Below are 26,919 nucleotides of genomic sequence, written 5' to 3'. Positions count from 1 at the left end.
GGTAAGGATGTGGACCTAACTTTAGGGCACCTTCTCCCTGTCCTGCTTTGTACAGCTTCTGCAACCCCTGTGGAGGAGGATGAGGCCAGGGCCCCGCGGCCCACTTCCCCGTTGATGCACATCGAAGGCTTCCTTGCAGCTCTCACCACTGCCAACCAAGATGGCAGGGTCATCCTGAGCCGCCAAGGTAATTAGCTGTTTACTTAAAAGAACTGGGGTCATGGTTCGGTCAGGCTCATTTCCCAAGAAAGAGAAAACCTGATGGGGCCAGGGAATCAAGCCAGAGACTTGACATATCCTGTACCTGCCTAGCATAGAATGAGGAGGCATAGTGTTGGCTGGCCTCCCATGGCCTGGGGCAAGCAGGGTTCCTGGGGAGCCAGGATGCAGAGATGTTGGGTCCTCGCAGACAGCATTGCTGGAGAACCCTATAGCCCAGTGTTAAGATTAGGTGGGCTTGGATTCGAGTCTTGGTTCCATCACCTGCATGCTATGTGACTGACCAGTTTCTCTCTGCACCAGTTTCCTCTTAGAAATTGGAAACGTAGGAAGGAAGACAATAGTACTATCTACTTCAGTGGGTTGGGCTGGAGATGAAATGAGGTTGTTTTTATTAAAGAGAAAGAGCTATCTTATGGACTCAACTCGAGCCTGTGCTCAGGCTATTCCCAACCTTCTCCCCATGTGTGTGTATCTCTTTTCAGGCAGCCTCAGTCAGAGCAGCCTCAAATTCTTGCTCCTGAATCCAGCTGTGCACTTTGCCCAGGTGGTGAAAGAATGCCGGGCAGTAGTCATTGCAGGTGGCACCATGCAGCCGGTAAGGACACCAATCCCAGCCTCTGGTGTCCTAGGTATTGGGATGGGGCAGGGGCAGCCTTGCACACCAAGCCTCTTCCCTCTCAGTCCCCTGGACCTCCACACCAGGAAGGGGTCAGCTCATGCAGGCCCAGCAGTGTCCGCTAGGTGGCACTGCTGTACTTTTCCTGTCTGAGCTCTGGGTGTAGGTGGGGGCACCACTGCTTCCTCTGGTTTCTGAAGCCTTCTGCAGTAATCGGAACTCTGCGGTGCCTCCTTGCCATTCCCTTTCTGCACCCATCTCCAGAGGTATCCACCTGCTCTTGTAAAAGTATTACATTTTCATTATAGAAAGCAGAGAAGTAAAAATTGGAAAAAATAGAACATAATTTCACCACCGGAAGATTTATGTTGGCATATATCTTTGTAATAGTCTTTTTTACATATAATTTTTATGTGTGCATACATATTTTAAAAACAAAAAATGGCATTCTAGATGCTGCTAGTAATTGCTTTTTCACTCAGCAACAAAATTTCATAAACATTTTTCCCTGACAGCAAGTATAGATTTATTTCATCATACTCTAGCTGCACTGGATTCCAGTTATATGAATGTGTTCTGTTTCATGTAACCACTCATGTTTTGTTAGATATTTGGGCTCTTCCCAGTTTTTCTATGTTTTAAACGGTACTGTGGTAAATATAACTGGATCTCTGCACAGGGATTATTTCCTTCGCCTCACACTCTGAAGAGAACTCACTGGCTGGCTGACTGCTCAGAGCCTCAGTCAGTGGTTCCCCGCCTCAGATCACTGCGGGAATCACCCCTGTGGCTTTCTTTTCATTCTGTTTGACTAGACTCATAGATTTTTATTCATCCCATATATTAAAGTTTATAGTCATTATTGTGTTTGACTCAGATCATCTCAAATTTGGCTGATGGGAGGAGCCCCTCCTGCCACCCCATAGTCTTGAAATGCCTTCTTTACTTCTGGACAACCAAATGTCCCAGATTGAGCTTTGTTTGCCTGGCTCCACAGTGGGGTCATTCCATTTCTCCAGGGTTTCTGGTTTCTTTCAGTGGGGGGCAGTATGTAAAAATCTGGGTCCTAGGGTGACCCCGATGCTTCTGAGTTATTGTTCCTGGGTATTTCAGCAGACAGACCTAGGAAATGTGCTTTCAGAAGCACGAGTCTGTATTGATGTTTCTAATCAAAATCAAAGAATCAATTTATATGACCCCTAGCGCATGGTAGAGTAAATATATAATTACAAGGAAAACATGTTTATGACATTTGTTGCTGAATGAACATTTAGTTTCTTATTAATATGACTACTTATTTGTTCAATCACACAATATACTTAAAAGTTTCAAAATTATAAGACAACACTATTTCTAACTGATCCAAGTTTCATTTTTTAAGATTTCTTTGCTCTGTAAGAATATAAAGTCATTTGAAATCAGACTCTTCTTTGTGTGCTTGCTCACAGTCTGACAGGTCACTAGGCTTTTGTTGTTTTTGTTTCCAACTTCAGAGTTTGCTTTTTCATTTTTGACTTAATTCTGTTTTTAAAGTATATAACGTCCATATCTCACTCCCATCCCTTTAAAAAATATTTTTTTAGTTGTCAACAGACCTTTATTTTATTTATTTATATTATTTATTTATATGCAGTGCCGAGAAACAAACCCCATGCCTCACACATGCTAGGCATCTACTCTACCCTGAGCTACAACCCCATCCCCCACTCCCATCCCTTACCAGCTGGTTCTTCACCCCCATAAGGTAATCATTTTCAGTAGCTAATGCTTTATCTCTTCATTGTCGTAATTTGGAGTGTTTTTGCTTTGTTTGCAAAAATAAGCATATATATATATATATATATATATATATATATAGTTTCCTTTTTAAATAACATCAAAGGTATGATGATAGTTGTTTCTTACCTGTGTGTCCTGGCAATTCCATCTGTTAGCACTAAAGATGGTCATTCTTCAGTGGATGTAGCAGAGCTAGTTCAACCAGTCTCTTATGGGCAAATAACTTCCAAAGAAAGATCCTTATGTGCACGTTAATTGGTATTTATAGGCTGTATCATCAGAGTAGATCTTAGATATAGGATGCCGATTAAAAACTACATCTAACTTGCTAAATACTGTCAGATTCCTCTGCCCAAGGATGGCAACTATTCTGTATCCTACCAACAATATCTAAGAATGCCTATTTCTCCACAGAGTGATTAAACTCTTGGATTCTTGCCAGTTTGATAGGTGAAAACCCTGGAGGTTCTTATTCAGTGGTTTGAGCTAGGACCGGGCACTTGGATTTTTTTTTAAATCCCCTCTGGTGTTTTTTTGTTTTGTTTTAGTGCACAGCTAGGTTGAGAATCTCTGTGCCAAATTGGCCAAATTTCCTTTGCTATTCCCACAGGTTGTCTAATGAGGCTGCCAACACTGGATGTCATTAACGGTTGTTTTTTTTGCTAATGTATCACCCACCTTTTCTTTCAGGTCCAATTTCTACCATACTGGCTGCCTCCTGGCCCAGACTTCTCTATCCTCACGCATGGACCCCCAAGTCACGGCCTGAGGTTCCTTTTCCTCAGACCCTTGGAGGTCACAGAGTCTTGACATTGTGACCTACAGGTGTCTGACTTTCGAGAACAGCTGCTGGCATGTGCTGGGGTGGAAGCTGAGCGAGTGGTGGAGTTTTCCTGTGGTGAGGATCCATGTCCAGGGTGGGACAAACCAGGCACACTCTGGCCCAGTAGTCTTGGTTGTGCTGCATGCGAGACCCAGGGCTGAGGAGACCACAGGATAGGGGCCTTGCCTTCTCCAGCACACTTCCCCTTGCACTCTGCCCCACCATCAGCATTGCCCACTGTTATTATGGCAGTGGGGTGGGTGGGTAGGTATGTTATAAATCTTCCTCATCTGGGAGACAGGTTAGGAAAACACCCTCCCTGGACTTTGCCTGGCAGAATAGTCTGCCAGGTTCTCATCCCCTTCCTGGGTCTCACCAGGCCACGTGATCCCTCCAGACAACATCCTGCCCCTCGTCATCTGCAGCGGGCCCTCCAACCAGCAGTTGGAATTCACATACCAGAAGAGAGAGCTGCCTCAGATGGTGAGTGCCAGCAGCAGCCTTCCTACAGCCCTCCTAGGGCAGGGGAGAGAGCTCTTGGGTGGGTGGTCCTGACTAGTCCTGGCACAGGATGAGTAGGATCTGTAGATGTTTATCAAGGAAGGTCTGAGCCATTCCCCTACCCCTTAGGCTGGTAAGTAAACTTTCTTATAACCTTCATGTATCCCTTTAGTGTGGAATGAGAACACTGCTCATTTCCTTTGGTTCTATGGTCCCTTGGTTATATGGGCCCCTGCCCGGACCAGGGTTGCAGGTTTTAGGCACATCTCCAGTGGCATGCCTAGGGTGTTCAGTGCCCGGCTTATCATGGATGGTATCCTTTGGGACATTGGGAGTTGGTGAACCAACATTATATTTTATCACTGGAATGCTGACATTGGGACATGTGCCATACAGGTGGGCAATCACCAGAAGGAGTTGGGCACGTTTGGTAGGAAGGTGGCTGGCACATTCCACTCAGGAAGCCAATTGGCCATCATCCTCTGTGGCCTAGTCACACAATGGTTCTCTATCCTTGGTTTTGAGGATGCAAGCAACTCTTATGTGGGTATTACTGCCATGAGGCTCCCTATCTGTCTTCCATAGATGGACGAGACAGGCCGCATTCTCTGTAACCTGTGCAATGTGGTCCCTGGAGGGGTAGTCTGTTTTTTCCCCTCCTATGAGTACCAGCGCCAGGTCCATGCTCACTGGGACAAGAGTGGTCTGCTGGCCCGCCTGGCTGTCAGGAAAAAGGTGAGTGGCCCTTCAGCTGGACCCCTCCCCCTTTTGAGGACAGTGCTGCCCAGAGCTCCTTCTGGAATTCTCTTGCTGTCAAATTGGGATGGTTCAGCTTCTCCTAGTTCTCAACCCCACCTCTTCTGGCCCCTGACTATAGGCCCAGAGGGTTCCCCAAAGCTGGACTCAGTGAAGTTCTCCTGTTTCTAGGTCACAAAACTCAGGGTCTCAAGCAGACCTGAGACCCAGCATTCCAAAGCCTTTTTCTGGGAGACATTCTTTCCCTTCTTTAGATATTCCAGGAACCCAAGAGAGCAAGCCAAGTGGAGCAGGTGCTGATGGCATATTCCAAGTGCATCACGGTGAGAAGTGGGTCCAGAGACCAAGTAGGCCTGGCAGCTGGGTGTAGTTGGGAGGCATCCAGCTTTGGCTCAGCAGCTCTGGGCTGGGTTTCTCCTATAGAGCTGTGGCCAAGTGGGAGGCACAGTGACGGGTGCCCTGCTTCTCTCTGTGGTCGGAGGAAAGATGAGTGAAGGGATCAACTTCTCTGATGACCTGGGCCGGTAAGTAGTGATCCTCTTCTCTGCTGGAATTGAGATAATGGCCCCTGCCTGTGGTCTGATGCCATCTGGGTCTGCACCCAGGCTGACTATTCAGTGTCCACTGTGGGGCAAGGGCATGTTAGAATTATAGCATCCCTGATTTGGTCCCCTTGGAGCAAGGGGAATATGAGGCAGACCATAACTTTATTAGGATCCATTCATTGGCCTGGGCTAGAGCTTTCCAGATAGTAGGTGTTGGGTGGGGTAATGCAAGCTACGAAAGATAGCAGTTGACGAGATGTGAGGGAGGTGTGGGGGAGGCCTTGACTCGTGTCTCCACCAGGTGTGTGGTGATGGTGGGCATGCCCTACCCCAACATCAGGTCTCCAGAGCTACAAGAGAAGATGGCCTACTTGGATCAGACCCTTGTGAGTACTTCCAATGTTCCAGAGGATGAGAGGGTTGGAGAAGAGCTGTGTCACCCCTAGGGCTATGGTAGCAAGGCCCTAGGGTGCAACTTTCCACTATGCGGACGTTTCCTCCAAAGGTTTGGGATGATTCTGCCCACCCTCTTGTTTTTCTCCATGACATCACCTGTTAGGCCAGCTGCTGGTTTAGGCTCATAGAGCCTCTTGGCCTTGCTCCAAGAAGAGGTGAGAAGTGACCCAGATTGTCTCTATCCTTTCTAGCCTAGGGCCCCAGGTCAGGCCCTCCCAGGGAAGGCTTTGGTGGAGAATCTGTGTATGAAGGCTGTCAACCAATCCATAGGTAAGCCTGGGACTATTCCTGGCCATCGAGGCAGTTAGGAAAGATGGATGGCTATGACAGGAAGGAGGGATTTTACCTGCCCTTTCTTGCCTGAGGGCTGTGGAAGGGAGGATGACATATGGCTGTCCAGGAGGTTGTTTTACTCAAAGCCATAATCTTTGTGCCTACCCAGGTAGAGCCATCAGGCATCAGAGGGACTTCGCCAGCATAGTGCTTCTGGACCAGCGGTACGCTCGCCCCTCTACCCTGGCAAAGCTGCCAGCCTGGATTCGAGACCGGGTCGAGGTCAAAGCCACTTTTGGCCCTGCATTTGCTGCTATGCGGAAGGTCAGGCCTGCCTTTTCCTTCCCCTGGGAGCTTCTCCTCCCTGAGATATAGTTTCTTACTGCTTTTTCCTGTCTCCACAGTTTCATCGGGAGAAGTCAGGCCCCTCCTGACTGCACCACTGCCTGTCACCGTCCCCCACCCCTCCCCCCATTTGGCCTTAGTCTTAGGCCTAAGGTGGAACCCATGTGTAGAATTGTGTTCAAACCAGCCCACCAGGGCTGTCAGGATCCAAGCTTACATAGAAAGCCAGAAGCAGGTTCGTTCATCCTCAAGAAATAGTAGGTCCATCCCTGCCATGCTTAGGCACAGCCCAGGGTCAGCTTCCTACCCAGCCTTTGTAGGAGGCTATGTGGGCAGCCACCACCTTCTCAGAGGTGAGGCCCATCTTGCCTCTGTGCTTTCACCCTCTCAGCTAACGATGTCCATTTCCAGCCCCTTTCCCCACAGCCTCACTTCCCAGCTGCAGCCCTGTTCCCTCCCCTGTCCCTCAGTCTCTGCAAGGGTTTTATCTCCCTGGCTTGGCTCCAGTTCCTCTAAGTCAGCGGCACCTCCCTCCCTCTCAGCCACTCGAGCAAACTCCAAGACACCTTCTACTCTGACATCAGTGATCATGCCAAGGGCCATTAGGCTCTCAGCATGACTATTTTTAGAGACACTGTGTCACTTTTTTTTTTTCCCTGTGGAAAATCTCCCTCCCTCTACAATTGCTGCCCTTGCTCCCACACCCTCTACCTGGAGAAAGGGGCTTCAGTATCGTTAAAGTCCTGCCCCATCACCTGGAGACCACCAGGGTAGGGGACAGGCTCCAAGGACAGAGCTATGCCCTGCACAACTATGATTCCTTAATTAAAATTGCACTGCTGGCTTGAGCTCCATTCTTGTATTACCCTTCTTTATTGATTCATGTTGCTGTTTTCTCAAAGATCTTTAGAAGAACACCCTGGTAAAGGGTGGGTAAGGCAGTCACATGAGCAGGGCACAAGCAGGTGGCATACACATACACCCTGTGCAGGGGGTCTAGGTGCAGATCTGGGACTGTCCACTATCCCAGCTGAGATGCTTAGGCTGAGAGGATGGTAGGCCCAGGAGCTGCTCCTGGATGGTTCCAAGAAGGCAACAGTCAGGGTTTAGGGAGGGAGGAGCCACCTAAGATTCCCAGTCATCCTCGTCTTCCTCTCCTGGTGGCTGCTGTGGGGGTGGCAGAGGGGGGATGGAGTCTGACATTCGCGCAAAGGCTCCTCCTGGTCCCTCACTGGCTCCAGTCCCAGGTCCCTTCCCGGAGATACCTGGGAAGGAAAAGACTAGTTAGGGAGGTTGGTCAGGGCACTAGTTTACCCAGCCCTTGGGAGATTTAAGAATAGGAAGACACACACAGGATTACATATAATACAAAATGTCTCAAGGCCAAAAGGCAGGGCACCCTGCCTCCTACCTTTACGCCTCAGGACCAGCTTGTTGAAGAGATCGGACATCAGGTCTCCACCCTGGCTGGTGGCTCTCACTGCAATGGGGAAGCCATGGTGAGGGAGTGCAAATGTGCCAAATAGGACATCTCTAGGTGCAGCCTCACACTCTTGGCTTGCTCATCCCACCTCTACAACACTCCCCAGCCTGCTCCCCAGCCACACGTTCACCAGACTCTTGGAGCTTTGGTCTCTGTGGGTCCTGCAGTGGCATTAACAAAGTAGTTAACATTTTAGTTCTCACAATGAGGACAAGGCCCAGAGTGGTTAGGCAATTTGCCTGTGGTTACCAGGCAGGTCAGAAGCAGACTGGGACACAAACCCAGGGCCCTGCTGCTTTATGCCAAGGTAATGCATGATGCCAAGTTGGGATTCACAGCAGACAAGCCTGAAACATAAAGTAGGACTGAGCTAACCCCCCAGATCTTTAGTCTTTTGGGTCCCTGGCCATTTCCTTAAATGACTCTGGGCCAAGATTCTCCTTTGTGGTGGAGTTGGGTGAGCTTAGAGGGGAAGGCTCTACTAAGGAGTGCCTGGCCCATGTGAGGATATCCACTGGGGTTTCCAGTGACTACCTGGAGGAAAAGCTTGGGGTGGTGTCGCTGGGCAGAACACTGTGGGGACTCGTGAGAGATGGAGGGGCAGGTGACCTTTTGTTTGGAGTCTTCCTGCAGTGGACCAAGGGTCCCCTCACCTTGTTCCTGCTCCTTCTGTTTTTTCTTCTCCAGCTTGCGTTCTTTAACACTGCGCAGCTTGGCCTTGCCGATGCCCCCAGCTTGGCGGATGGACTCCAGCAGAGTGGCCCGGCCACTGGAGGGGTCAACCACTTCCTTGGGAGCTCCCTGGACTGGAACTGGGAGGTGGGATGGGCATAAGGAGGAAAGGCTGCTCAGGCAGGGCTGGGAGGAACAGCCTCCAGAGCCTGACTATGGGGGAGGGCACCTCTCCTGAGGAAGCCAAATGGTGAAGCAGGGGCTTCTGGGACTGTCCAGGGCCTGAACTGTAGCCAACAGGTCCCTCTCCACCATCCCATTTAGCTGCCACCCTGCAAAAGTGGGCCCTATGAATCACTGATGTGCTGATAAGTGTCCCATCTTGACACATGGAAAAAAAGGATTTTTGTTCCCCTTCTGGAGGCTGGAAATAGACTGGGAGATACAATATTAAAATAAATTCTGTGTTCTCAATTTTTTTAATAGACTTCTTCATTGGCTTAACTGGGAGTGGGAGACAGACCCCTATTTTCTAGGTTCCCTCTAAAGATTCCAAAGCTCGACAATTTGAAAACCACTATTTTATGAACCTAGTGGAAAAAAATATTTGAAATGAGAACTATTCTGCAAATCTAGGAATAATGACTACTTGATCCTTTCAGGATCTGGAAACTGGACAGTTGAAGGTGCCTCCAAGGACTGAGTCCACCCGGCACCACCCTACCTGAAGGAGGTGTGCTGCTGCTGTTGTCCTCCCTGGCACCTTGGCTGGTGGAGGCCACAGTCTGGGGTGAAGGTGGGGGTGGAGGGGCGCTGGCCAGCACCATAGGAGCTGGGGGTGGCGGTGGGGGTGGTGGTGGTGGTGGGGGTGCTGTCAGCACCCCATCTTCTAGGTCTAGAATGAAAGTGTGTGAATGCCTAGGATGAAAGAGACCAAACGGGAGCTCCCTGGGCCAATTCCCACACTAGCTCCCAGCTTACCCGCCTTGAAAGGCTCCGCAACCTCTGTAGGAAAGGTGGGCAGTTCTGGAATAGCACCAGGGGCAGAGGGAGCAATGCCTGGCCCCAAGTCAGCACTGTACATAAGGTCATCAGCAATGCCAGGCAGGTCAGGCAGGTAGGATGGCACATCAATCTCGGGTACTTGGCCCAGGTCTGGCACATAGAAGTAATTCTCTGGAACCTGTGGGATTGGGTGGAGGTTCATGAGGGTCAACAGCCACCTGGGAACACAGGGCCTGCTGTGAGACCTGGAGGCAGAGCCAGTGTGACCCAGTGCAGACCCCACACAGCTGGGTAGGTAGGCAAAGGGCATAGTAGAGCCCTTGTCTAGAGAAGCACCCTGGCAGGGCTGACAGACCCCACCCATCCACACTGCCTCCATCTCTACCTGCTGCTCCAGTTGCTCTCTCTTGCTGATGGACAGAGGAGCATCAAATAGCTTCTCCTCCGTCTCTGCCCCCAGCATCACATGGGTCTTTGTTACAGCACCAGCCAGGGGGTCCAGGAAGACATACTTCTTGTACCTACAGGGTGGGGTGAGTAGCATCAGGCAGGCCTGGGTTCCTGACCACCTCTCCCAAGGCATCATAGGATGCAGTCTGTTGTGGGTTCTCAGGCCTTATAAACCAAACTGAACCAAACCAGAAAAAAACAAGCTGTTAGCTCTGGACTGCTGCACCAGAGCCATGTCCCTGGAACCGCTGCTAAGCCCAGCCTCCCTCCCACCCACATCTCTGCAGCCCCGCCCTCTGGCCATACAAGTTCTCAGTAGTGTTGAAGAGCAGCAAGGAGCTGACAGAGCTGATGTTGCTTGGAAGACCCCCAAGACCTTCCTCAGCTTCATCCTCGGGCTCTGGCTTGGTGTTCACACAGACAGGAAAGTATTTCAGCTTCTCCTGGGGTGAGTGACAGGGATGGATAGTGGGTTTTAGCACCAAGCTATATTGACCCCCACCCCCATCCCAGTCAGAATCTTCTCTGGAGACAGATTCCTCAGCTTCCCCATCAGCGTTCATGGCATTAGGGTGTGATGAGTGTGGCCACCAGACCTGCAGGGCCCGTTCATCCAAGGGGCGGTGTTTGCTCTGGATCCTGTGGCGAGGCCGTCTCTGCAGACCAGGGTCCTGTGCCCCAGTAAAGATGGAGCCGTATTCCTGCAGACGCTCTGGGGCTGGGTACTTGGCACTGGAGAATACCTGTGGGAACCAGGATATGGCTAAGAGACCTGAGAAGCTCCAGAGAGCCTAGGGTTGGTTAGTGGGAGGCATGGAGAGATGACCCTGGGCAGGAGGACAGCAGGGGCATGGAAAGATGGAAGGACTACACACCAGCTACAGACCACAGGGCCCCACAGGCTACCTTGATGGCCTTCTTGCTGCCCTTGATCTTCTCGATCTTGGCCTGGGCCAAGGAGACCCTCTCCCCAATGGCCTGCAGCTGGCTTCGGCTCAGCTCTACCCGCTGGGAGATCCTGCCACAGAAAAGATGAGAGAGCTGGGGTTACTCCCAGCCCTGCACCTCCTGCTGTCAATAGCAGACTTTGCATGAATTCTTCAAACAGTGTCACCTGACCATCAGAGTTGATGTTGCCCTGTCCAGATGGTCTCTACCAGGAGACCAACCTGAGGAGTCTACACATTAATGCCACTAAGTTCTTTGGAGCCCTGGGTAGGGAAGAGTAGCCACCTGGCCCCAGATGGCACCTGCACATGCCATATGAAGGGACACAGTCCCTGCCTCCAGGAGTTTACAGTCTCAAGCAGGGTATACGGAAAGACCATTGTGATTACCTACACATATGTATAGTTACTTACAGTTGGCAGAGCATTTGTACCTATCCCTCGTGGGCACATGATGTCAACAGACTACTGGCCTCTGCCAAGGAGGAAACTAGAGTTGGGTGAGACTAAGTGAAGGGTAAGTCCGGTCCTATGGGCCATCATCTACATTCAAACTCCAGGCCTGTGGAAGGACTGCCTCTACAAATGAACAATGACTCACAGAGTAAATCCTAAATCCTGATCACAGCTTACAAGTCTCCAGGTGGCCAGGCTGCTCACCTTTTCCACCCTCCCCAGATGTGTTGTGGAATTCATGCACCAGCCACCCTGCTATTCCCCGATGTGCCAAACACATTCTCCTATCATGGCCTTTGCATCAGAATGTCATTTCTACAGACATGTACATGGCTAGCTCCTTTACTTCAGAGTCCCCTCCTTGCCCACACAATCTTTGAAGCGCACCTGTACTTTCTGCCCCCAGCCTGCAATGCTTCTCCCCACAGCACTTCTGGGCACCATGCATCGCTTGCTTGTGTGTGCTCTAGATAGAGGTCAGGCCTTTGTTTGTTCCTTGCTGTGCCTAAAACAGTGTCTGGCATTTGGAGGCACCCACTGTACATTTCTCACACGATGGAGGCTTCTTCTAACTCACACTCAATGTGTGTGAGCCTCCTTTGTGTGTTTCCATACTGTTGGGCCATAGCAACTCTGTGCTCTTTGAAGTTATGTCTGATTCATGTGCCACAATATCCTCCCAGTCACTTCTCCAGCTCCCCTACCGCCAATAAAACTAGCCCCTGCCCACATTCCACGTTCACAGAGGTCCTCTGAGCAACTGCCTCATGACAGCAAGCAAATGTCTGAGGCATAGGGAATAAGGAAGCAGAGGCCAAGTTTAGTTCATGGAAAAGGTAGGAAGAGGAAATGGGGTGGCAGAGGGATTTCCATAAAAGATGGAATAGTCAGGAATCTGGCAAAAACCTCCTCAACCACCTCACCAGCTCTAGAAGGTCTTAGCACCCCAAAATCCATGGTCTCCATGTCCTGGTGAGTCAGTCCCAACCGCACCTGGCTTGCACGTGCAGGACTTGGTGAGGAGATAGAGGCGGGGGAACTGAGGCATGCACAGGTTCCAAAGCTGCTTCTTCCCCTTAACAGGTCTGTGGATTGTGGCAGAAGAGAAAGAGAAAGGGAGGAAGCTGTCTCCTCCCAGCAGAACCACCTGACCCAGTGGGTCCATCTTCTGCAGGGAGAGGTCTTCACCTACTATAATGAGTGCTCAAACACGAGATGCTTCGCTTCTCTCCAGTCCCCCACGCAGTCACATTCTGCTGAAACAGTCCTAGGGGTGAGCTAACAGCTCTACTCAGAGTTCATGGGACAGCAGGAAGGGCATGAGAATGCGAGATGGACAATAGTTACTCTGTTCTAATTCTGTCATCAAAGAGAGGAGGACTGATATCTCAAGGCTGTCAACATAAAGTTCCACAACAAGGCCTGGCAAATTTCTGCAACGTGTTATTAAAGAGAGGGTCTGTAAGCACTTAGAGAAGGAAGAGGCAAGTCCTAGGGGCTAGTGTGTGTTAAAGAAAGAAAATCCATCACATTTCTTTCTTTGGTAAGGTTTTAGAGAGGGGAAAACTTTCAAAATGGTGCCATCTTGAATCATAAAGGATTTTGAGTTTCTAACCAAATCCAATGGACAAGATGAAGCTATGGGGGCTGGAGGAGAAGACATAGAAGAAAGATCACAATCAGATGAACAGCAGCACTCAAAAGGCACACAAAAAGAAGGGAATGACCTTGGTCTTTTACACAGGTCTGTGGCAGGGCCCTGTCCCATTCATTCAACACTTGATTAGAAAACTGGGCACATACTATAGAGGTAGGTCAAGAGGCACAGTGGTATTAGGACTTCATCTTGAAAGGCCAGAGGAGGGACTACAATCAACAAGATCCCACTTACAAAAAATACATGTGAAGCCCAGCATTTAGGTCTAAAAAATCAAGTACACAAATACAGAAGGCAGAGGGAACGTGGTTAAGTAGCAGTTCAGGGAAGAAAGACCTGGAGGTTTTAGTTCACTAAAAGCTCAGTAGGAGCTAAAAGCACATTAAGCAGCTTAGAAAGTGAGTGAGATCTCAGTGATCCCTCTCTTGCCCTCCCCTGTCCTTTCAATAAGCAGGGAACTTACACCCTTCTCATACACCCTTCTCAGAGGCACAGGAGAAAGCAGAGCCCTGGATTAAGGAGAGCTGCTTCATGCCAGCACCAGTTTCAGCCACCAGTGCATCCCCTTCAAATTGGGCTCTGAACTCCCTTCTAGACTATAAAGCCTGTCTTCTTCATTGTGTCTAGCATCTGGGGCAGAGTCTGACATGTTACAAGTGGTAAAGAGAATGTGACAAACGACCAATCGTACAAAGGAGGCTGATGAGTGAGAAATTCATGTCGTAGGAAGACAACTGAAGGATGTTCTGGCTGAAGATGAGATGACTTCGAGAAGATGATAATTCCCTTCAAATATCAAATATATCAAAAGGGCTGTTAGGTGGAAAAGTGATCAGACCTAGACAGCTACATTAGGACCAGTGAGTGGGGTTACAAGGAAGCACATTTTGGTTCTACATAGAATTTTCTAGTGAAGAGCTGCATGGCTTTGCAAGACCATCAGATTCCAGATGGATGACTGCCTGTCAGAGATGCACCAAGCAAGAATCCTACCTCAGGGTGGGGGATGGAAGAAATGGTATCTGGGGTTCTTTTCTCATCTAAGAACCTACAGGTCTAAGTAAAGCCTCCAGTAGTCTCATTTCTTAAGATCATACACCATGACGCTGAGGGAGCGTACAGACCTAGGCTGACAAAGAGCTTACCGTTCATGTGCCCCCACAGTTGACTGGTAGGGATGATCTGGAAGGATGTGTTAGGAAGGGCTGTTAGGCCACAATGGGGCTGGGATGTTGATTAACAGTGCCCTCCCAAGGGGCCAAAGGTGGAACAGTGGCGTGAGGGCAATGTTTGTGCCATTCCTGGTCTAGACCCTCTTGGCTTGGTAGTCTACTAAAGGCAGGTTAGTTTCCAGGCTCATTGCTGAAGCTGCAGCACATGTGCCCAGGCACTGGCAGAAAAGGCTGCCTCTGCCAGGGGTGGGAATGGAACTAGCTCACTCAATATGTCTCAGCACTTGGGCCTCACAACTAGTCCACCCTCCTCCACCAGCGCTGGAGGGTGGCATCTCCAAACATCCCCCTCTTTTCTTTCCCTCCCCACCCCTCACTGTTCAACAAACAATTTGAGGGTGTTCTGTTTGAAAAACACACTGCTAGGGACTGTGGGGAGAGATGAATCAGACAACACATATCTGGCCTCAAGGTGACTCAGGTCTATCAGGGAGGGAAAAAAGGGACATCAATAACTACATAACCACAATGTCCCATGGACTGGGACTACACATCTGTTTAGAAGCAGAGTGACCTTGGGCAAGTCACTTCTTGGTATGTGCCTTGGCTTCTTTCTTTTTTTTTTTTTTTTAAGAGAGAGAGAGAATTTTAATATTTATTTTTTTAGTTTTTGGCGGACACATCTTTATTTGTATATAGTGCTAAGATCGAACCTAGGCCACAGGCATGCCAGGCAAGCTCGCTACTGCTTGAGCCACATCCCCAGCCCATGCCTTGGTTTCTTTAGCCAAAAAATTTGAATTGTAACTTGTATATCATGGAATGACTGTGGTTCCTGGACAGCGCTCCTGTGGCAGCTGACACACCTCGAGTACTTGGATCACACAGGCTAGGAGAGGAGACTCTATAGACACTCACAGGAAAGTGCACACTCCCGCATGGTGGACAGGAATGGGACTGGGGAAGTTTCTTGGAAGTATCTGGAGCAGAAATGAAGAAGGAAACTCCGGGCAAAGGAAATAGTCTCTTTGCAAGAGAACACCACACAGGATAGGTGTCAGGGCATGCAATTCCTCTGGTGAAGCATGAAGCTCTAAAGGAAGCACCCAGGGACTGCTCTCCCCTCCCTTGTGAGAGTGGGAGGGCAGGACAGTATGTGGACTTCCTGTCCCCACCTCCAAAGACGACCCCGATTCCCTATGGGAATATTTCCTATGAAGCCAGGAAGGCCCCCACCAATGCTATAGCCTGTCACACTCTGGGAGGCAGGCCCTAGAGGCTGCCATGAAAGAGCACCCACTGCCACTGGAATAGCTGCCCCTCCCCTGCCTCATCCCAGCCTTGGGGAAGCAGCGCTGAGCTTGGGCTCCCACCAGAGTCTTCTCCACAGTCTGGGATAATTAAGAATAATCTGCTAATTATTCAGGCAGCTGACTGAATGCTTTGTAACCCTGAGGGCCACCAGGTGCCAAGAAGAAGGGGGAGCACAGACAAGGGGAAAGGATGGGAAGGTGAAAAGGAGAAAGAGAAAAGGCGAGAAGGAAGGAAGAAAGGATGGAGGGGAAGTTTGGTGGAGAAAATGAACCCTTTCCCAGGAGGAAGGAGCTACACAGTGCTACTGCTTCTGGGCTGGGGCAGGCGGGAATGAGAGAGGACAGCATCCCTATGTCCACACACAGAATGTGTCCAGCTCTTATTCCCCCCATCCAACCCCTCCTGCCACGTCATCTAAGTTATGTGAAGCAGGTGACATCTCTGGGCAGATATTTTGGGGTTTGGCTTTTCCAGGTGAAGATGGGCAGAGAGAGGGGAGGGGGATCTGCAGGGCATGGCTGGAGAGAGCCTGAGAAGTGCTTGTCATTCCCGCATGGCTCCCCACTGCGCCAGAGCAGAAGGAAGGAGGCCAGCTTGGAATGCTAATTTGCCATGAACTCACCTACTTGCACAACCTACCCAGGTTCTGCTGAGGCCAGAAGCTGTGCCTGGGCCTGAGATGGGGACAGTGGAGTGGTGAGAGTCTCTTCTATACTCACTATCTCTTCTTGGCAAGAGGTTTCCAAGCAGGGAGCATGTTTAAGGGGTGAGTTTTATGCTGGGGTTCACAATTCCACTTCCCCAGCCTCTGGACTGCTGCAGGATAGGGGCAGGTGGATAAGGACAGGGGTCCACACTCCCCATCCCCACCCCAAAATCAACACTGACTCCTTCCTTTCCTGCATTCTCTGTTCCCAGCCTGTCATCAAATCTGTCACTGCTTCCTTTAAAATGTCTCTTCTCCAGTTTTCACTGCACCTTAGCTGGACCACAACTTCATCCCGGTCATGCCCTGACCTCAAGAAGTTTCCAGGGTGGTCCTGGAATCCACCCTGACCCACTTGTCCACAGATGCCCGAAGAGCCGTGCCAAAGCTCTTCTGTCCCATCACTTCCGGCACAAGGACCTTGCAGGGCTCTCTGGGACTCCTGAATCACACACAAAGTCTGTCCCAGCTGTGAGAACCCCCACAGACTGGCCCTACCTTCCTGATCCCAACTGTCCACTCATAGCCCTACTCACTCCCATTCCTGCCAGAAAGTGTTCCCGCAGCACACAGAGGATGTACAGAAACATGAGGCAAAGCTCCCAAAGATGCATGATCCAGAGGGAACTCAAGCCCTACAAACACACAAAAAAGAGAATTTTTACACCTTGCTCTGCACTGAAGGAGCTGAATGTGTGGGGCAGGCAGCAATGTATGCACTCCCAGCACAAAAGCTGAACTCCTCCAGAGCCCATGACACACTATGTTCCAGGCCACATTCAAGCTTCTAATAAGCCTGTGGTTCCCATTTCTAGACTCCACCAGATGACCTGTATACCCACCTTTCTAACCATAACCCTCCTTATGACTCTTCCTGGCCATCTACTGGGGCTTCCCCTGGCCATGTGGAGTAGCCCTGTACTTTTCCTTTCTACATCTATTTCCTCCTTATGCAAGTAACAGCCCCATTTTCTTTAGGGAATCTCACTCCCAAAAGCTCAGTCCTTGTGCCTCACAGGCAATGCATGTGACTTAGGTCTGAATCAATCAGTGTGTTATCACCCCAGCAATGATTCTGGGAAACTCTTAAGAGTCATGCCAGGCCACACAGGCAAGAGTGACATCTGGAGGAAGGGCTGGCACAGCAGGGAATATTCTTTTCTGAGTGTAGGAGCTCTGGCCCGACCAGTTATCCCCTTGCCATCACTGAAGAAAGACCTGTCTGGGAATGGAGCCAACCCAAAAGAAGCAAGCTGAAGAGGAATGAAAGCAAAGCCAGGTCCTGATGTCACCGTTTAAGCTCTTCAATTCTGAAGCCTGCTCTACCGATTTGTTACTCTTTGTTTAGGCAGGTTTGTGGAGTTCTAATTGATAGATGTGCCACTGATTTTCTGTTTCCCTTCTCTAGATCCCTGGAACCCCACAGTCCATGCCAGGCACTTAAGAAACAACCAACCCTTTGCTTTCCTATTCTAGACTATAAGCTCCTTGAGGACACCATGGCCTGTACATTTTAGTATGTGATGGGGGTTGATGAGGTGACCTGGAATCTGGCTGAGAGGGAGCCTAGACGCAGGTCCAGGTCTCTGGGAAGCACCCTACCCTCTCACGTGGAGGGCCTGCACCTATGCTCAACCAACTCCACACTCCCCTGCCCAGCTGGCTGTGCTCAAGGTGCCAAATACCATGATACAGGAGGAAGATATGCCCAAAACCCAACACTCCTCTTCCAGAATGTAGAGCCTACAGTCACAGTCCTGGTGAGGAGATACAACGATATCTAGGAATTGGTTCTGGCATCCTTTCCAAGCACTGGGCATGGAAAGGCCATCATCTGGGGCTGATGGTTCTTAAAGGCCTATGTCCTGTTACTTATGTGTCCCTTGGGCACATTTAGCATAAAAATAAGCACAAAGAAGGCATCTAACATATCCTATAACACTGACAGCAGGTTGATGAAAGGCATCATAGAAATGATATTAACAGATAAGAACTAATATTCGCTGCTTCTCCCTTCATGTGCTTTAATTTATTTAATCTCAACAATAAGCCTACAAAGAAGATGCCATTATTAAAATAATAGAAAAGAAAACTGAGGCTTGCAGGGGTTAAGTAACAAGCTCAAGGTTACAAAGCAAGCAAATGAGGAAGTCCAATTTGAGCAGAAGCTTTCTGCTCCAGAGGTGATCCCCTTAACCATATCAATACCCTGCCCCTGTTACAGTCACATTATGGACAGTCTTGGAGCAGACAGATGAGTCAGTGGGCAGAAGAGCCAAGAGAATCTGGGATTTACACCAAGTCCAGCTGGAGACAATATTTCCTCCCCTACAGGGGAGGGCTTCCAGGAAGAGACTGACTTTGAATGGTTGCAGGCAGAGAATACTGCACAGGGAAGGAGCAGGGGTTCCAGGTCTGGCATACAACCAGGGATGGGGTACAGGATGATTTGGACCATGAAGGAACTTAAGTCAGACAAAGTGAGAGAAAAGATCCTCCCATGTGAAGCATAGTGTGGGCACCCAGGCAGAAGGCCTGACTCATCTCACATGACTTAAACCAAAGTCCAGACCTGTGTTCTGGATAAAACCTGGAGCCTCTGCAACGAGCAGACTCCATTGCTATAATCATTTATATTTTTTGATACTGGGGATTGAACCCAGGGACTCACACATGCTACACAAGTTCTCTATAACTGAGCTACATCCAAGCCCACCATTCAATCATGTTAAATAAACAATGAATGAAAAATCAGTGTAGCCAGGGTCTGCACCAGATAAGCACTACAGATTCAGAAAGCTGCAGCTCTCTCAGCTCTGCTATGGTTTGAAAGTGCCCCCAAAAGGATATGTGTTGAAGGCTTATTCCCCAGCCTGTGATGTTATTGGAAAGTAATGGAAACTTTAAAAGTAAGTCCTAGTGGAAGTTAGGGCCTAGGGCAAATTAGGGCCGTGTGTTGTGCCCTTAAGAAAATATTTGGTCCCAGACTCATTCCTGTCTCTCTCACTCTCTTTGCCTTTTGGCACCATCAGGTTAACAACTTTCTTTTGTCACACCTTCTGCCATGATGTACCACCTCACCACAGGCCCAAAGCAATGTGGGCAAGTGATCATGGACTGAAAACTTTGAAGCCTTAAACTTTTCTTCCTTTAAGTTGATTATCGCAGGTATTTTGTCACAGTAATGGAAAGGTAACTAACACAAGTTCAAAACCATCAATGATCTCAAAAGCCCTGCCCATCTCACCAACCCCTCTTGCTCTAGGTATATCAGCCTCCTTTCAGGTCCTTCCCACCTCAGGACTTCCACTTATACCCTTCTTTCTTTCTGGAATATACTGCTTCCTGACCTAATCTCCCACCCCTAGATTTTACCGTAAATGTTATTTCCTCACACCTATCCTGATCCCTGTAGACCAAGTCAGGCTACCCATTACAAGTTGCATAGCAACTCATTTCCCTTCACACAAATAATAATAATCTCACAGACTCTGGAGCCACCCAGCCCCTGAGTTTGAACTCTGGCTTTGTCACTTGGCCAAATCTCTTAGCCTTTCTGTGCCTCAGTTTTCTATAAAAGGAGATAACAGTACCTCAAGTATACCAAGGGCTAAATGAGTGCACTCAGAGCCTAATGTAAACATTATAAAAAACATTACAACTGTAATTAACTGATTGTGCAATTGATTACAGTCATGCAGTAGATAATGGTGTTTCAGACAACAAAGGACTACAGGTATAATGGTGGTCCCATAATGAAGTTAAGAAATTTCTGTCACCTAGTAATGTCACAGCCATCATAACAGTGCCATAGCACAATGCCACACTATGTCCATGTTTGAGGTGATGCTGGTATAAAGAAACCTAGCATGCAGCAAGTCATGTCAAAGTACAGCATATACAAATGTGTATAGTATATAATACTCAATAATGATGATCAACAACTGTTCCTAGATTATGTATGTACTATACAATCCTTTTCACTATTATTTCAAAGTATACTTCTTCTACCTATAAAAATTTACCATAAAGGCTGGGGATATAGCTCAGTTGGTAGAATGCTTGTCTTGCATGTACAAGACTCTGGGTGCAATCCCCAGCACCAACAACAACAAAAAAAACTTTCCTGTAAACAGTGTACCAATTACACCAGTGGCAGCCTCATCTATCTCATGTTTACTACGTGTCTTGATGATATGAACAGGCCACGTGGAGACTCTGACCTACTCCATTTAGATTTATGTAGTGCACAACAATGTTCACACGACCACGAGATCATCTAGCAACACATTCCTCAGAACATCCAGCTGTCATTAAGGGAGGCATGATTGTATATAAGTGTCCCTCCCCCCATAGTACATACTCTAGTTGGACAGTGATACTAGTTTGCTCGTTGCTGACTCTACAGAGGAGCACAGTGCCTTGCATACTAGAATGCTGAGTATATATTTGCTAGCACAGGAATAAGTGAACAGGGCCCCTGGGTGGGAGAATGTACAGAGCTACCAGTGGGACCTGAGGGATCTATAAGAAACACAGGGGCCACAGGGGACTGTAGGTGCTGGGCTCTCAGGCACTTAGGAGAAAAGCTTTCAAGCTGGGCTCCTGCTCTGAGCCCATTCCACAGAAGCAGTGTCCCCACCCAGGACCCAGAATCACTAAGCAGTCTGCTCCAAGAGTGTGTATCCTTGACATTGGAGAAAAGACTGCTCAAGACAGGGGGCAGCCCTGCATGGGGCAAGGTGGAGGAGAGTGGAAATACCTACCTGCTAAAGATGTCTCCAGAGACTTTCTGTAGGTATTGCAGGGCATCTGCCACCTGTTGAATGGCTTCCTCTCGCCGCAGGTCAGGTTGGATGAGAGGCACTGAGTACGTCTGACCTGCCAAGGAATGCTGGGTCCTCAAAGGAGTCATAGTACCTGTGGGTGGGAACGAGATCATCAGGACCAGAGCCCCATGCTCACCCATACCCATCACCACAGGGCAAGGTGATGTTGAGGTTCCACCTGTGTAAGAGCAGGGAGGGGGAGGAGTGAAGAACATCTGGTGAAAGGCTAAGGCTCCACAGAGATGAAATTCTGCTGATGCCTTTTGAGTGAATAAGGGAGGGAAAAGCCAGTACCATGGACTGGGTAACTGGTAGGGACAACAGTACAGAAAAGGTATGACATTTCATGACTTCCTAAAGCACCCTTTACATACATTATCTCAGTTTGACCTCCCATTCTTGGATAAACACAAAGAAACCCTGCGCAGAGAAACAAAAAGCATGGAAGCAGATATGGAGGCGCAGGGGGTAGGGGGGACAGGGATCATTAGAATAGACTGCAAAATGACACCCTACTTTGGGAAAGCAGGAAGAATGTGGACAATTGGATTCTTCCCACTTTGGCCCCTGAGAAACTCTAGGCAATGGCCAGTGACTCTAGGTATAAGAGTGCTTTACTCACCCAGGCCAGCATTAAGGGGACCAGAAGGAAGTTGGTGCATGTGGGGGTGGAGAACAGGAAGGAAAAACACGCCTTCGAATTGCAAGGCGAGGGCAGAGTCTATTTATATTGGGTTTAATTAACTCCGCTCCCTGGTGCCACTAAAGCAGCAATCACACTGCAGACGGCACTGATTTGATTGGCAAGAGACACGCCAGGCAGAATATTAAGGCACCAGGCCCCTATAAATAGGCTTAATCACAGCCCCACTCTGGAAGACGGTGAGGAAGACATTAATCAGGCCTGGCACGGCGCCCTAGACCTGCTCTCTTAGGCACCACACTGGGGCCCTTGGTTGCAACAGAGGTGTGAGTGGGGCGGGTAAGTATGGCAGGAAGGGCTAGAAGGCTTCATGTGAACTTAAAATGCTGTTTGACCATGACTAATCTCTCTGAATCTCTGATTCTATAGACTGAGAACTGGTACTGCTCTCTGAGAAGTCTTTGTCCCAATAGGACTCCTTGGCTCCGCTTGCTGGTTTCCAGAGCTCTTCCTTTTGCCTTACTGGCTCTCTCCTACCCTCTGTAGGTCAGTATTTTTCCTGATCTGAGATGATGATCATTTTGCTCTTCAACTTTTCTCCAGCAATGAGCTCCTCCTTGGAGAGGAGCTTCCAGAAAAGAAATTCTCAGCTTCCTAGACCTGAACCTGTCTTGAATACTCATCAGGACCCAAGAGTTACTCCTCACTTCCCACTTCCCTTCCCTTTTATCAAGCAACCAAGTGGAGCCAGCTGATCCCCAACCACCTAAGGGACTCAATCCTCTGAAACCACCATACCTCTTTCAAGAACTCTCCTCCCCTCCCCTTCTTTATATTGATACTGATGCAAATCAGCTGGCCTTCCTAACTTACTTTCTATTCCTCAGTTCTCCCATCCATAAAATCAAGAGGGGGAAAGAAGATCCTTTTTGCGCACGTCTTGAGATGAATTCCTCGTTAGTTACCACATCTGGATGTGTGTGTGATTGCCCACGCACATGTGCGAGAGGGTAATACAGGCACAAATCTCCTAAGGAAGTATCACATCCGTTGGAGAATTAAGAGAGTGAATACAGCTGGTTAGCGGTTTACTCATTCTGTCTGCAAACATCTACTGATCAGCTATTAAGTGCAGGCCATGATCACAACAAAGATGAAAAAGGCACTAGACAGAGAGATAGCCTCAAAAACAACTAAACCCCCTACAATAAGCACTGTAATTCACCTATAAATACAGAGCTAAGAGTTAGAGGAGTCCAGAAAAGCCTGTTGACAAAATCTGTACCTCTCTACCAAGGCCCAGAGAAAGGGTTCAAAAACATTCTAGGTAAAAGAAACAGCTTAACCAATGGCATCTAGAGGAATATAAGTGGTTTTGCATGGTTAGAATATAACATTTTGGGGGAAGTTACAGGGAAAAAAATGATAAAAAGAGATAGTTTGTGAATAACAGTGAATACCATAGCTAGAAGTTAAATGGGTGCTGTTCAATATGGTGGGCACCAGCCACTGAACACATGAAATGCAGATAGTTCAAACTGAGATGTATTGTAAGTATAAAATGCACACTGAAATTCAAAGACTTAGTAGGAAAAAGAATGTAAAATCTCTCATTAATTTTTATATTGATTATATGCTGAAATGACCATGTTAGATAAACTGGGTTAAATAAATATATCACTAATATCACCCATTTCTTTTTACTTTAAAAAAATGAATATCCATATGTACAACAATGAAAGAAACTCGATCCCTAATTCTCACCCATACAAAAGTCAAACACAAGTGGATCAAAGACTTAGAAATTAGACCTAAGGTTTCTACTTTGCAACTGTTGAAAGAAAATTGGGGGGGGGGGGTTGGAGTTGTGGCTCAGCAGTAGAGAGCTCACCTAATATGTGCGGGGCCCTGGGTTTGATCCTCAGCACCACATAAAAATAAATAAACAAAATAAAGGTGTTGTGTCCAATTACAACTTAAAAATAAATATTTTTTTTTAAAAAAAGAAAGACAAAAGGTCAACACTTCAACATACAGGCATAGGCAATGACTTCCTCAATAGGGCTCAGGAAATAAAATCAGGAGTTCATAAATGGGATAGCATTAATTTAAAAAGCTTCTGCATGGCAAAGGAAAATAAAAGCATGAAGAAAGAGCCTACAGCATGGGGAAAATCTTTGCTGCTACTCTTCAGACAGAGAATTAGCAACCAGACTATATAAAGAACTGAAAAAAAACTTAACTCCAGAAAAAAAAAAATCCCCACACCCAATAAATGGACAAATTAACTAAACTGATACTGCTCAAAAAAAAGAAATACAAATGGCCAACAAATATATGAAAAAATGTTCAACATCTTTAGCAATCAAGAAAATGCAAATCAAAACTACACTGAGATTTCATCTCACTGCAGTGAGAATGACACTCATTAAGAATACAAAAAATAAATGCTGACAAGGATACAGGAGAAAAGGAACATTTTATACACTATCAGTAGGACTGTAAATTACCACATCCCACTATGGTAATCAGTATGGAGGTTCCTCAAAAGGCTGGAACTACCATAAGTCCCAACTTTACCATTCCTTGGTCAGCATACTACAGCAAAAATACATGCATACACATGTTTACAGCAGCACAATTCACAACAGTCAAGTTATGGATCCAACTTAGGTATCCATCAACAGATGAACTGATAAAGAAAATGTGGTACACAGAAACAATGAAGTATGACTCAGCCAATAAAGAAGAGCAAAATTATGGCATTCATAGGAAAATGGATGGAACTGGGGAACATAATACTAAGTGAGATAAACCAGACTCAGGGTTATGTTTTCTCTCATATGTGGAACTAGAGAGGAATAAGGAAAGAGAAGGGACTTCATGAAAACACAAGTGAGACTACTAGAAAAATAGGATTGGGGATAGGAGAAGGGAAGGGGAGGCAGGTAAGGGGGAACGAAACAGACTAATTTATGCTATGTGCATGTATGAACATATCAAAATGGATAATTGTTATGTATAATTAGAATGCACCAATAACGATTTTTTTGAAAATTAAAAAAATATATATCACATGTGGCTAGCATCTTCCTTCCTTCCTCTGTGTCCTGTATAACTAAAGAAATGAGTCTCTGTTCCTCTTTTCCAGAAAGACACACCCTTGGATGAATTCCGGCCTAAGCACTGAAATTAATCATAATATTTTCATTTTATTGTCTCTTCCTCCTATATCCTGTAGCTATTAAATGATTATCATGAAGATAATCTTTATTGACTCTTTCAGTAGACAGAATTTTCATATGCAATATTTTTATTATTAACTAATAACACTATGAATAATTATTACTTTTAACTAATAATACCTATATACTTGAGAACATCCTATCAAAGAATTATTTAATTATTAGTATTGGTGAATATATCATTATCACCAATTTTAGATAAGGAAATGGGGTTGGACAAACCAAATAACATTTTTTTCCAGCATCAAAATGCTAGCTTATGATGAAGCCCAGACCTGAACCTATGTTGTCAGAATGCAGAACTTTTGTTACTTATCAGTACATTTTATTGTTTTATATAAAAACACAAATTTTAGAGTTCCAAGACTGTGTTGGTGCTAATTAAAACACCTTATCTTGCCCAGCATAATGGCACACACCTGTAATCCCAGCAACTAGAGAGGCTGAGGCAGGAGGATCCCCAATTCAAGGTCAGCCTCAGCAAAGTAAGCAAGACCCCTGAGCAACTTGGCAAGACCCTGTCTCAAAATAAAAAATAAAAAAATAAAAAGGGGGGGGGAGGACAGGATGTAGCTCAGTGGTAAAGGGCCCCTGGGTTCAATTCCCAGTACCAAAACACATAAAAAAATTAAGACACCTTATTTTGATAGTTTGTCCTATATAAACCTAAACTAGTTATGTTTTTGACATTAGGGAGGCTGAGCCACACTGTGACAAACACTTCCTAGTCACTTTGAATCATTTCAACCGTATAACTTCACAACACACTTTGGAGGTATGTTACTGTGGACTTACACATATGAGAAAACTCAAGCACAAAGAGGTTCGTTGGCAATTATGTTTTGAAAAGTCTGTGGTGATCATTTTAAAAAGATGATAGAAAACATGGGAAAATACCATAAATAGCTAAGAAGTCATGGGGGACTTGGTTGAAAAATAAAAGGTGAAAAATTCACAAGTATTTTCTTGTATTGGGGAGTTTTATTGTTAGAAATCCTAACTCCTCCTCGGTTCCTTAGTGGACAACTGCAATTCATACTAGGCCTTTGACATTTCCTACTTACTCATTTTTATTGTTTAATACATTCCACAAACCCATAAACATTCTTTAAAAATGCTGTTTTCCTTGCATCTATATGCCTCGTTCACCAAGATATTCTCCAGATGTTTTAAAGTCGACAAATCAGAAATGTATACATTTGTCGCGTATCGCCTAATATTTCCATTGGACCGCACTACCTTAGTCTGGGAAAGACCGAGGTCTCTCCCCAAAACAGGAGCCCACACTCGACGCCTCTTTGATACTGCGGTTTATAATTTGGGAAGTGCACGGAACCCCTCCTGCAAACCATCCTCTCCCAGGATCTATCCCGCAGTTACACAGCTCTGCACAAGGCGATCAGGAAACAGGCGCGGTCCGAGAAGGACCGGGGCCAACCACAGGGCCGGCCCAGCGTCAGGCACTGTGTCACGGTTCCGAGCGGCTCGTCCCCTGCACCCCGGGGCGGAGCGTGAGGGTCCTGGGGCCGGCGGCCGGGAGGCAGCGGAGCCTGGGACCCACAGAGCCCCACCCGGCCCGGTCCCGGTCCTCTGCGGGCCTCGGCCTCCGGCGAGGGCAGGAAGCGACCGGGCTGGGCCAGGGAGCGCGGCGCGCGTCCCGGGGGTCCCGAAGCGCCCCGAGGGCGGCAGGAACCCAGCGCGGGGCCTGCGGTCCCGCCGCCGCTCGCTCCCCCTCGCCCCACGCAGGGCCACGGGCTCCTCCGGTGCCGGTGGCCCGGCCCTCCCGCAGCCCTCCTCCAAGCCTTCGCGTCCCCTCCTCCGCCCCGCCGCCGGCGCCAGCCCGCGAGCCCACAGCCCGCGCCCCTCACCTGCGCGCCGCCACCGCCACCGCCCGCCGCGCTCCTCTTCCGCTCGGCGCGCGCCGCGGGGTCCTAGCGCCGTCGCTCTCACGCACCAGCTCCGCCTTCCCGCCGCACTCCCGGGCTGGAGGTGGCGTGGCCCCAACACGGAGTCCACCGCCTCGG

At 48.0% G+C, this 26,919-nt stretch overlaps 2 protein-coding genes across 3 annotated transcripts in view; one reads left to right on the top strand and one right to left on the bottom strand.

The window, feature by feature from the left end:
* Ddx11 (DEAD/H-box helicase 11) overlaps positions 1–7,170 on the top strand; it is a 23,607-nt gene extending 16,437 nt beyond the window's left edge. For both annotated transcript variants that reach the window (XM_078015538.1, XM_005333959.5), the window contains 11 exons: positions 56–187; positions 705–817; positions 3,443–3,515; positions 3,820–3,923; positions 4,527–4,676; positions 4,952–5,020; positions 5,121–5,221; positions 5,544–5,628; positions 5,890–5,968; positions 6,141–6,295; positions 6,376–7,170. In XM_078015538.1, coding sequence (XP_077871664.1) covers positions 56–187; positions 705–817; positions 3,443–3,515; positions 3,820–3,923; positions 4,527–4,676; positions 4,952–5,020; positions 5,121–5,221; positions 5,544–5,628; positions 5,890–5,968; positions 6,141–6,295; positions 6,376–6,405 — 1,091 coding nt within the window. In that variant the 3' untranslated portion in view covers positions 6,406–7,170. The remainder of the gene's footprint in view (positions 1–55; positions 188–704; positions 818–3,442; positions 3,516–3,819; positions 3,924–4,526; positions 4,677–4,951; positions 5,021–5,120; positions 5,222–5,543; positions 5,629–5,889; positions 5,969–6,140; positions 6,296–6,375) is intronic.
* Positions 7,167–26,919, bottom strand: Washc1 (WASH complex subunit 1). The gene is made up of 11 exons (XM_005333960.5): positions 26,764–26,919; positions 20,945–21,098; positions 10,833–10,944; positions 10,523–10,669; positions 10,233–10,369; positions 9,862–9,997; positions 9,453–9,654; positions 9,196–9,366; positions 8,453–8,611; positions 7,728–7,796; positions 7,167–7,581 (listed from the first exon to the last, which is right to left on the bottom strand). The coding sequence occupies exons 2-11, from the start codon at positions 21,091–21,093 to the stop codon at positions 7,442–7,444; spliced, it is 1,422 nt and encodes a 473-aa protein (XP_005334017.2). The 5' UTR covers positions 21,094–21,098; positions 26,764–26,919; the 3' UTR covers positions 7,167–7,441.

The sequence above is a fragment of the Ictidomys tridecemlineatus genome, chromosome 6 (assembly GCF_052094955.1).
Source record: "Ictidomys tridecemlineatus isolate mIctTri1 chromosome 6, mIctTri1.hap1, whole genome shotgun sequence".
Lineage (NCBI taxonomy): Eukaryota > Metazoa > Chordata > Mammalia > Rodentia > Sciuridae > Ictidomys > Ictidomys tridecemlineatus.
The sequence above is the reverse complement of the archived record's forward strand: the minus strand, read 5'-3'. Positions and strand labels throughout refer to the sequence as shown.